This window comes from Lactuca saligna, chromosome 4 (genome assembly GCF_052625555.1).
Source record: "Lactuca saligna cultivar CGN05327 chromosome 4, ASM5262555v1, whole genome shotgun sequence".
Classification (NCBI taxonomy): Eukaryota; Viridiplantae; Streptophyta; class Magnoliopsida; order Asterales; family Asteraceae; genus Lactuca; species Lactuca saligna.
In genome coordinates, this window is record NC_136420.1 from 52,028,331 (window position 1) to 52,039,411 (window position 11,081).

The 11,081-nt window shown below is 42.4% G+C and overlaps 1 protein-coding gene across 1 annotated transcript; it reads left to right on the forward strand.

The window, feature by feature from the left end:
- The first annotated feature begins 8,649 nt into the window (after positions 1-8,649).
- LOC145039605 (uncharacterized) lies at positions 8,650-9,991 on the forward strand. The gene is made up of 4 exons (XM_078987640.1): positions 8,650-8,709; positions 8,785-9,152; positions 9,544-9,724; positions 9,806-9,991. The coding sequence occupies exons 1-4, from the start codon at positions 8,650-8,652 to the stop codon at positions 9,989-9,991; spliced, it is 795 nt and encodes a 264-aa protein (XP_078843766.1).
- The last annotated feature ends 1,090 nt before the right edge of the window (positions 9,992-11,081 follow it).

Consider the following 11,081-nt stretch of genomic DNA (forward strand, 5'->3'; position numbering starts at 1 on the left):
GACTCCCTCGGGGAGTGTCAACAGAGATGCCTCAAATAAACACTATTGGAGGGTCTCAAATGCCCTCTGCTGCTCAGGGCCCCACCGGAAATCCACCCTTTCCACATAAGACGAGTGAGGGGTACCGCAATCTTGGAGAAATCTTGAATAAATCTCCGGTAGTACCCTGCTAAGCCCAAGAAACTCTTGATATCTGAGGGAGATTTCGGAGTCTCCCACTGCATAACCGCCTCCACCTTGGCCGGATCGACCAAAATCCCCTCCTGGTTAATGAGATGTCTGAGGAACTGGACCTCTCGTAACCAAAACTCATACTTCGAGAACTTGGCATACAACCATTCTCGCTGCAAGACCTCCAGCAGCTCCCTGAGATGCTCCTCGTGCTGCTCTCGGGTCTTGGAATACACCAAGATATCATCTATGAACACAATGACCGAGCGATCGAGCATCGGTCTAAAGACTCGGTTCATCAAATCCATGGACACTGTTGGCGCATTGGTGAGCCTAAATGACATCACCACGAACTCGTAATGACCATAACGAGTCCGAAAAGTGGTCTTCTCTACGTCTTCCTCCCTCACCCTGACCTGGTGATATCCTGACCTCAAATCAATCTTTGAAAACAAATATGCACCATGCAGCTGATCGAAAAGATCATCTATCCTCGGGAGTGGATAACGGTTCTTCACTGTTAACTTGTTCAGCTCCCTATAGTCAATGCACATCCTATGTGAATCCTCCTTCTTCCTGATGAAAAGGATCGGTGCTCCCCATGGTGAACTACCCGGACGAATAAACTGCTTCCCCAGCAGTTCCTACAACTGAGATGATAGCTCCTGCATCTCAGGCGGTGCCAGACGGTATGGCGACCTAGCGATAGGGGCCGCACCCAACACTAGATCAATCCTGAACTCAACTTGCCTCTCCGGAGGCACTCCGGGTAACTCCTCTGGAAACACATCAACAAACTCTCTAACTACAGGGACCTCCGAAACTGAGGGTTGATCCCTAACCCGCGTATCCACCACGTATGCTAAATAACTGACACACCATGCTACATATATTGTCGAGCCCTAGCCACCAAACAAAACCCTGATCCCATCCTGGTGCCCTCGCCATATATCACCCGTTCTCCCTTACTTGGGGTTCGAACTACCACTTGCTGCCCCTCACAGTCAATCATGGCGCCAAATCAACTGAGCCAATCCATCCCTATGATCACGCACACTTCCCCCATGGGAATAGGAATCAAATCTATCGGGAAGGACACCCCGAAAATCTCCAACTCGCATCCCCGGTAGACCAAAGAAGCAGAAGCCCCGTGCTCGTTGACGATCGAAACTCACAACGGGTACTCAAGCTCATCTACCGGCACACTAAACCCTCTACTGAAAGTCTGAGATACGAACGACCGACTCGCCCTCGAGTCAAATAAAACCAAAGCAGGCAAAGAATTCACTAAAAATGTACCTAATCATAGGTACAACCAATAAGCATATCACAAATACAATATGTAACACCGTAAATTTCAAAACAAAATTTTCAAATTTTTATAAAACATAATTCATTTAATATTCAGAAAACAACCACATTTAGTTATCCAATTCAATTAAATACAAAATCCCAAGATCGCAAATGTATAAACTCCGTGCGTGTGTACGGATCAAGCCGACGCCTTCCCGCGGTCGTCGCTAGTACCTGAAACAATAACATCAAACACTGTAAGCACAAAGCTTAGTGAGTTCCCCAAAATACCACATATAACACATATTAGCCACTCGAGGCTATAACTCTGTGGGTCCGTGCACCCAAACTCTGTGAACCCTTAGGTTCAAACTCTGTAAACATGCACAACATCAATCACATAGAAATAATGCAGTACAACACATAACATACATAGCATACAAATACTCTATCACATAACTCTAGTTACCTACTCAAGGTAAAGTATAGTGAGAAGACTCACCTTGCGTGTCTCGGTAAGTCGTGAATCCTAAAATCACTAGTGCTCGATCTCCCGAGCTATAGTCCTCCTAAATCACAATACATCTCTAATTAACACTTTCCCAACTAAGGTTGACTACTCTTTAACAAGTCAACTTAGTTCAACACTGGTCAACGGTCAACGGTCAACTTTGACCGGACTCGGTGAGTGCACTATAGCGACTTGGCGAGTCTGAGCGTATACACTGACTTCCCTGAAATCCTCCCTTGACACGTCGAGTATTCTCCTAACTCGACGAGTTACACCTGGCATGAGTTGTAGGGCCACCACGACTCAACTCGCCGAGTCTCAAGAACAACTCAGCGAGTCCAGCTTGACTCAGTCCACCTGTCCACTCTGACTTCCCCCCTGACTCACTGAGTCAACCCTCCCCAACTCGGCAAGACCACTCAATGTGTGGTCGGTAAATATTCATACTACTCGTCGAGTCTGTTCTTCGGACTCGGTGAGTCCGTACCATGTAATGACTCAAACTTGCTCATAAGGTCAGATTCGTCCATTAACCCATAGATCCAGTCCTTCCAAGCTTATTTAGCACGTAAAGTCACTATCTTGATGCACATACAATCTCTATATGACCATATATGATGTTTTTGTCTCAAATATTACAACTTAAGGTCATTAACTCCATTGCTATACATAAAGCTTGATGAGTGAGGCTCTCTAGACCTCTATGGATCCAGATCCAGAGCCTCAACACAAGAAGGGAACTATTTGGCATCAAATCAACCCAATAATGTCCATAAGAAACCCTAAATCCCATTATACTTTACAAAACAGAAAGTAAGCCGAAATTATACCTCTAGATTGTTGATCTAAGCTTCAAATCCACAGAATAGCAACCTCCTTTGCTTCCTCTTGCCTAGAATCTCCTCCTTCTTGCTAAATGTCACACACAAGGTCAAGAAATGCTTCCTTTCTCTCTCAAAACCTTCAAGCACTCAAGGGTTTCTCTCTAAGGGTTGGGTGAGCACAAATGACGGCCATAAGGCCCTTTAAATAGATCTCAAACCTCAGAAATTAGGGTTTCACCACAAAACGTGGACTCGCCGAGTCCGGACGCAAACCCGTGCCCAAATCCGCGATCCTACTTTGCGAGTTTGAGCTCCAAATCGCCGAGTCCACTCACAATTTCCATAAATAAATCCAAAAATAAATACCTGTAAATTCCGGGCTATTACACAATAACTGAGACAGAGAACAGAAACGTACCAGTAACCACATCCAGTGCTACCTTGGCCTCCTCGGCTGTGAGCTGGAAGGCGCGACCCTGAGCCTTCGGAGACTCCACCTTGAATAGCCTCCCATCTCCAATCCTCACAGTAGATGGCGCGGGACCCTGCGCCAGCTTGGAGGCTGGTCTTCAGATGACCAACCTGATGACAATGGTAACAAATCCTCATATCTGCTGGAGGTGCGGACTGAAGATAGTCCATGGCATAATGCCCCTCCTTGCCACATTTATGGCACCCACCTCCTACTCGACAACACCAGAATAACCCCTGCCATACTTTCCACACGTGCGGATTTGCTGACTCCCAGCTCGAGTATCATCGGTCTTAAACCGCTTAGGCGCCAGCTGAGACTGTGCCGGTGCCTGACGCTGCTCCTTTAGCTGCAGCTCTAACTCCAGCTCATGCCGCCTCATGGCTTCTTGAAGATCCAAGAGGGTATCACAATGCTGTGTAGACACGAACTGCCGAATATCAGTCTTGAGCATACTCAGATTACGGGTCATTTGAGACAGCTCTGAAGCAAACTCCGGGCAAAACATCGCCCTCTCCGTGAACATACGGGTAATATCCATCACAGACTCCCCATCCTACCTCAAAGTCCTGATCAAGCCGCTCCCGCTCCACACGTGGAACGTAGTGGGTGCGAAACATATCCCGGAACTGCTCCAAAGTAACAGCAGCTAACCGATCATCCGTGTACGACCTTGTCGTCAATCGCCACCAGTCCTTTGCCCCAAGCCTCAGCAAGTTCAGGTCACACCTGACCTTCTGGTTAGCAGGACATGAACACATGAAGAAACATCCCTCCACGTTAGATAACCACCTCATGGCCGTGATCGCATCCTGTGTGCCATCAAACATCAGGGGCTTCGTATTATCAAATTCTCGGTACTAGAAAGCCCTGCTGGCTCCTCCTCCAACCCCTGCCGCAGTTACAGCTGAAGTGGCTGGAGCGGCAGCTGTCTCTGCTAGAGCTGCATATCGCTCATCAAAGTACTCGACCATCGCGGTCTTAATCGGCCCAAACATCTCTGGAAGCTGCACTCAGTATGTTGCAGCAATCTCGTTTTGCATAATCTCCCGGATCTTGGCATCCAACTCCTTGGTCCCTATCTGTACTACAGGCTCAGGTGCTATCGGCACCTCTGACCCTCCGTCTCCCGATCCTGATCCTGATCTGGATCCAGAAGCAACACGTCTCGTTACCACCATACTGAAATATATACAAGTCATCAGATGAATAACATAATATCGGGAGACCAAAACCCACAAACCCTAGGGGTTGTGACTTCCTTGTCACGCGTATGGGTCCTGTGCTTTCAGTAGTACGGGACCATACTACCTTCCACACCTACCTATATTTGTCTCAAGTATCACCACAACACCCAAGCACTATCATCAACATAATATGCGCTCAACCCTTACTCCTAGGGAAACATCGCCCATCCCCCAATTGATCTTACAGCTCCTCACAACCCACACATCCATGAAACTTTCATCATCCCCTGTAGCGCTAGTGTATGCTAGCTGAACATAACGCTGGACCCAATAGACTTTCGAATATCCAATCCTACCCGAAGGCCGAATCAACATTCTCAGGGTATAAGGTCTTTATTATGCACAACCGTGATACATACACTAAACATCTACAATTATGATGTCAATTCCATATACAATAAACCCTACGCTAATAGGCATCATATAATCAGGCAAATCTACCATGTGATTCCTGAAGATCCCTAGCCTAGCAACAGCATGTTGTTCTAACATATCAAAATATCAAATAACTGTATGGTATTTTGGGGTTCACTTACAGGCTCCGGCTAATCGTACCCTCTGCATCCTCCATCCTTTATTTAAAAAAAACATTTTAAAATTTTACTTTCCCAAAATCTCCTTGAATTGAGACTGGATTCACACGAGTGCTCCTCCAATTCACTCAAACCAAGGCTCTAATACCAACTTGTAACATCCAAAAATTTTACGCCAAATTTAAACTTTTCAAGCATAAATAAAACCAAATAGTAATTGTTTACAAAAGTGTTTTCAATTCATTATTCAATCAGAGTGTCCCAAAAGCCAGATCATAAGGATGAGGAGCAGTATGGTCACGCCTTCGCCTTGCCATGAACTCCTGAGGTACCTGAAACAATAAACTAAAAACTGTAATCCCGAGGGCTTAGTGAGCTACCCCCAAAATACCAATACCACACTGATAATACCATATCTGTAATAACCATTAATCAACATGCATACTCGGCCATCGGCCTGAATGGACCGCCCTACAGTGTTTACAGCCCAACTGGATCTACATCGAGCCTTCGGCATGACTAGACCACCACATGGGCCTACAGTCTTCCCGGACCGCTCCTAGGGTGTGTTGGCCTTCAGCACAAAGTAGGACCGCCTCAACCCATGCAACAAGCAAATAACCATGTGTGCATAACAAACATTTACTGGCATATACAAAACATCGAACATATCTATCTCACTGATTACCAAACATAGCAATCTCTGATAACTAGAGCACTGACCTAGCAGGTCACTAACATATCAATCCCTACAGATCATAAGAAAATAACATATAGTCTATCGTGATTCTGATCTAACGGATCATATACACATGTAGCATACCATAATGATAACAACTAAAGGGCCAACCTTGGTGCCTTAGACCCTATCGATATAGTGAGGATAACTCACCTTGCAGATGTCGACTCGGAAGATAAACTCCAACTCTTGGGTCACTTGACACAGGCTCCACCACCTATTAGCATAGTATAATATACTCATAAGTCCTTAACCTTATAAGGTACTCCATAACCCACTAGTAAACCCTTGGACAAGGTCAATGTCCTCTGTCAAGGTCAACAGTCCATGTTGACCTTAACTCGCTGAGCACCCTCGGCTACTCACCGAGTTCCTTGAAGCACTCTCCAACTCGCCAAGTTATCGAGGTGACTCGTCGAGTTCCTACGATTCTTGATCACACTTTTAAGCCACCCGTCGAGTCTCCTTCTTGCAACTCGACGGATACACACGCATACATATCCTGGAGAAAACTCATCCGACTCGTCGAGTTGTTCATACAACTCGTCGAGTCTATGACAATCTTCATCGGACTCGCCGAGTTGCTCATCCAACTCGTTGAGTTCAAGGCCATCTTCATACGACTTGCCGAGTCAACCTTGCGACTCGTCGAGTTCCTTCAGCCCTTAAGCCATACATACTCATTTAAGCCATGCAATGGCTCCAAATTACAGATCCAAGCTTCTAGAGCATGCTTTTCACGTAAAGTTGCAAACTTTACGTATATTCATGGCTAAAAAGGCTCTTAATGGAAATTCTAAGGTCTTAATGGGGTTTCATGTACAAGGAGGGTTTCAATTACCCCATACCCGCAACTTTATGACTCTAGGACTTAGGAAGGGTCTAGATCTGAAGTCACAACTTCAGATCTAGCCCATAGCTCCCCATATCAACTCAAAATCCAATAAACCCTAAAACTCAACCAAAAGAAAAGAGATCTAGAAGGAAAGGGAAGTAAAGATTGCAACTTGATACCTCCAGAAGATGCTAACTGAGGTAAGTTATGCTTCCCACATCTTCCTCGCTTCAACTCCTTTGCTCTTCAAGCTTTTCCCTCTTACCCAACCTTCTTTCCAAGGCTTAAATCACACCAAGAAGAGTACCACATGAATTAGGGTTTCATTGAGCTTCTCAAAGACTGTAAAGAGGCCAAAGGAGGGCGAGGCTCCTTTAAATAGGGTGCAAAACCCCGGGATTTAGGGTTTCATCTGCCATCTCCTACTCGTCGAATCCCTTCATGGACTCGGCATGTAGGTCACTAAACATGCGTGTCAACCCCGTTACTCATCGAGTAAGCCTTGAAACCAATTAAATTCTTATTTAAACGATACCTGAGAATCGGGGCGTTACACATATAGTAGTCTGGGCAGCAAATAAGGGTTCTGGCAGTAAGTACGGCTCGTGCTTAGGAGGCATGGCCCGTGCCAGGTCATCACAACTTTAAATTCTAAAAAAAATATGGGGAAGCATGGCCCATGCTTAGGCTTCGCAGGTTCAAATACCAAAAATAATGGAATATGGAGGTAGGCGCGACCCGTGCTTGGGAGGAACGGCCCATGCTTCAGTGCGGAAACTTAAAAATTCCTAAAAAATGGGAAATTCTCCAGTTATGTTTCCTAAGTAAAGAATGACCCGTTTTCGGTGAGAAATAGCCCATATTTGGTCTTTTTAAGTGTTTTGGCTCTAGATAAGCTCCAATTATGCTCTAAAGACTTTCAAACTACCGCTCCACTTCAAATTGCTTGAAATAGACAACAAACATGAGCAGTACGGGAATTCTTACAAAATACATGAGCTAAACATTATTTAAAGTAATGCACATGAAAAAGCATAAAAATAATGCAAATTGCTAATAAAAACTACCCTAAAATATGTATAAAATGGAATCTATCAGATACCCTCATGATACGAGACTCAAGAATCCGATGTGTGGTATCTCGATAACGGCCCAAGTAATCACATTTTAGAACTAGACGAAGGCATAACTGGTAAAGTAAAATTTGGTGATAATTTGTGTGTAAAGATCAATGGAAAAGGAGTCATCTTGTTCCAACGAAAATCCGGACAACAACGATTAATGACAAAAATATATTATATACCAGATCTTAAGAATAATTTGATAAATCTCAGTCAAGCTACAAAATATGGATGCGACATTTGGATGAAAGAGAACTATCTTACTATGCATGATGCCAACTGGTACTTGTTGATGCAAGTACTAAGAACTCCAAATAGACTCTACAAAGTTAAGTTGAAGATTAGAAAACTAGTATGCCTCCATTCGAAAATTGGTGAAGACACTTGGCGATGGCATGCAAGGCTTGGCCATATAAACTTCAAGTCAATAAAAATAATGAGAAATAAAGACTTGTTCGAAGGGTTGCCACAAGTTGAAAATACAAATCAACTTTGTGAATCTTGTTTAGTGGGAAAGCAAACTAGAAACTCATTTCAAAAGGCGACATCTTTAAGAGCAGAGTATCCTTTCGAGTTGGTTCATGGAGATTTATGCAGACCAATATCACCTCTTACAATGGAAGGTAATAAATATATTTTCACTTTAATTTACAATTTTGATAGTTACATGTGGATATACATATTAAAAGAGAAAAAAAGGCATTTGCACACTTTCAAAAATTCAAAGTTTTGGCGGAGAAGGAATCGACAAAAACCTTGAAAGTCTTTCTAAGTGAGAGAGGAGGAGAGTTTACTTCACTCAATTCTAATACCTTTTGTGAAGAAAATGTTATTAAGAGACACCTCAGTGCCCTATACACACCCTAACAAAACGAGGTTGTAGAACGATGAAATCGAACACTAATGGAGATGACTAGAAGCCTCATGAAAGCAATGCAAGTTCCAAACAAATTATACGGAGAAGTTATTCATCATTCGACGTATATTATAAATTGAGTGTATTCGCGAGCTCTTGTTGATTAAACTCCATACGAAAAGCTCAAGAAGAAGAAATTGAATATCGAGCAAATACGTGTGTTCGGATGTCTTGCTTTCTCCAAAGCAAAACCGTTCAATCTAGGAAAACTAGATGCAAGATCAAGAGCTTTAGTGCACCTTAGCTTCGAAGCAGGATACAAATCTTATCCAATTTTTGACCCGGCGAATAAGAAAATAGTAATAAGTCAAGATGTTTGGTTTGATGAAACCAGAGGGTGGAATTGGAGTAGCATTTCCAAACGTGATGATCAACTACCATGTACGTTTATGATACCATGCAAAACCCAAAGCCTTGATACTCTAAGTCATGAAGATGGTGCATCGAATTTGGAACATGATAATGATGATGATATTTCAAATAATGAAGAGTAAATTGATCCAAAAACTTATAATCAGGAAGAAATCGATGAACATAACCAACATCACAATGAGATTCAACCTGCAGATGTCCAAACGAATCTTAGAAGATCCTCAAAATAGTCTATTCTTCCAAAAAAAAAATTCAGGATGATTATGTGCTACTCGCACACCTCGATTATGACGTACTTATTTTAGCTAAAAACGAAGAACCGGTAACCTATGAAGAAGCAAAGAAGCGACTGGAATATGTTAAAGCTAAGAACACAGAGATCGAATCAATTGATAAAAACCACACATGTAAGCTTGTTGAAAGGCCTTTGGGGGTGAAACCAATCGGCTTGACGTGGGTGTTCAAGGTGAATAAAATGAAAATAGGACAATTAACAAATATAATGTCAGATTAGTTGAAAAAGGCTATGTGCAACAACCTGGAGTCGATTACGATGAAGTATTTGTCCCGGTTCTAATCGAAACAATGCGATTATTATTTACTATAGTTGCTACAAATGGGTGGGAACTTCACCATTTAGATGTGAAAACAGACTTCCTACATGGAGACTTGAAAGATACCATTTACGTGGTACAACCAGAGGGATACACTAAAAAGGGTAACGAAAACAAGGTCTTTTTACTTTTGAAATCTCTATATGGATTAAGATAGGCACCTCAAGCGCGGAACATGAAATTAGAAAAGATTTTGAAGAATTTAAGATTCAGAAAAGTGCACAAAGAACTATCCGTCTATCAAAAAACTGAAGGAAACAACGTGTTGATTATTATAGTTTATGTGAATGATTTACTTGTTACTGGTACAATCTTGGATATGATCAAGATATTCAAAAGGTAAATGGGCGTGAGTTTTGAAATGTTAGACCTTAGGAAACTTACTTACTATCTAGGGATCGAAGTAAAGCAAGAAAAATCAGGGATGGCAATCAAACAAGAAGCCTATGTAATACGAATCATAAAGAAGGTGGGACTACAAGATTGCAATACAACACATGTTCCAATGGAACCAGGAGAAAAGGTGACCAAGGTTAAAGACGAAGCATAAATCAATCTAATAAGATATAGAAAGGTTATTGAGTCGATATCTGCTTCAAACCATACCCGACATTGCATACACTGTGGGAGTCTTAAGTCGGTATATGCAAAGTCCAAGGGAACCACACGGAGTTTTAATTAAGCATCTCCTAAGATATCTACGAGGTACTATAAAGTATGGGATTAAATATGAAAGTAATGGGCAAAAACACCTTGTTGGCAATAGTGATAATAGTCACAACATCGACCCGAATGATAGAAGAAGCACAACAATTCATGTGTTCTATTATGGTTCGGCTCCAATATCCTAGTGTGCACACAAGCAAGATATTGTGGCATTATCATCTTGTGAGGCAGTTTTCATGGCAGCTGCCTCAACTGCATGTCAAACAATTTGTCTTCAATAATTGTTAATTGAGATTTTGAATAGGAAGCCAGAAAGAGTACTCATTAGAGTAGATAATATGGAAACAATAATATTAACCAAGAATCATGTATTTCACTAGAAGAAGTAAGCACATTCACACAAGATATCATCTCATTCGAGAAAGAGTTAACAATGGATAGGTAGATTTCGAACATGTTTCTGGTGAAGAGCAAAAGGTTGACATCCTCACTAAACCATTGGGAAGAACAAAGTTCAAAGAAATGAGGAATTTGCTATGGATCCAAAGCCTTTCGATCAAGACTTAGGAATTCAAGGGTGAATGTTGGAATTCCTTTATACCTAAGGTAAGGAGGTATTTCAAGTCAAAAAGGAGTCCTTCGAATATGGAGCAAGTCCATTTCATATTTCCATTCATAGACTAGTCTTAGCCTATCAATACATGTACCGAGTTAGGGTTATATGTATCACATATACACACATTGTAATTGAGTTCTAAGATATTTTA

Coding starts and splice junctions, on each gene's coding strand:
- LOC145039605 (XM_078987640.1), top strand. CDS start 8,650: ATGGAGATGACTAGAAGCCTCATGAAAGCAATGCAAGTTCCAAACAAA. Junction 8,710..8,784: donor CAAACAAATTATACGGAGAA/GTTATTCATCAT, acceptor CCATACGAAAAG/CTCAAGAAGAAGAAATTGAA. Junction 9,725..9,805: donor TGAAAGATACCATTTACGTG/GTACAACCAGAG, acceptor GGATTAAGATAG/GCACCTCAAGCGCGGAACAT.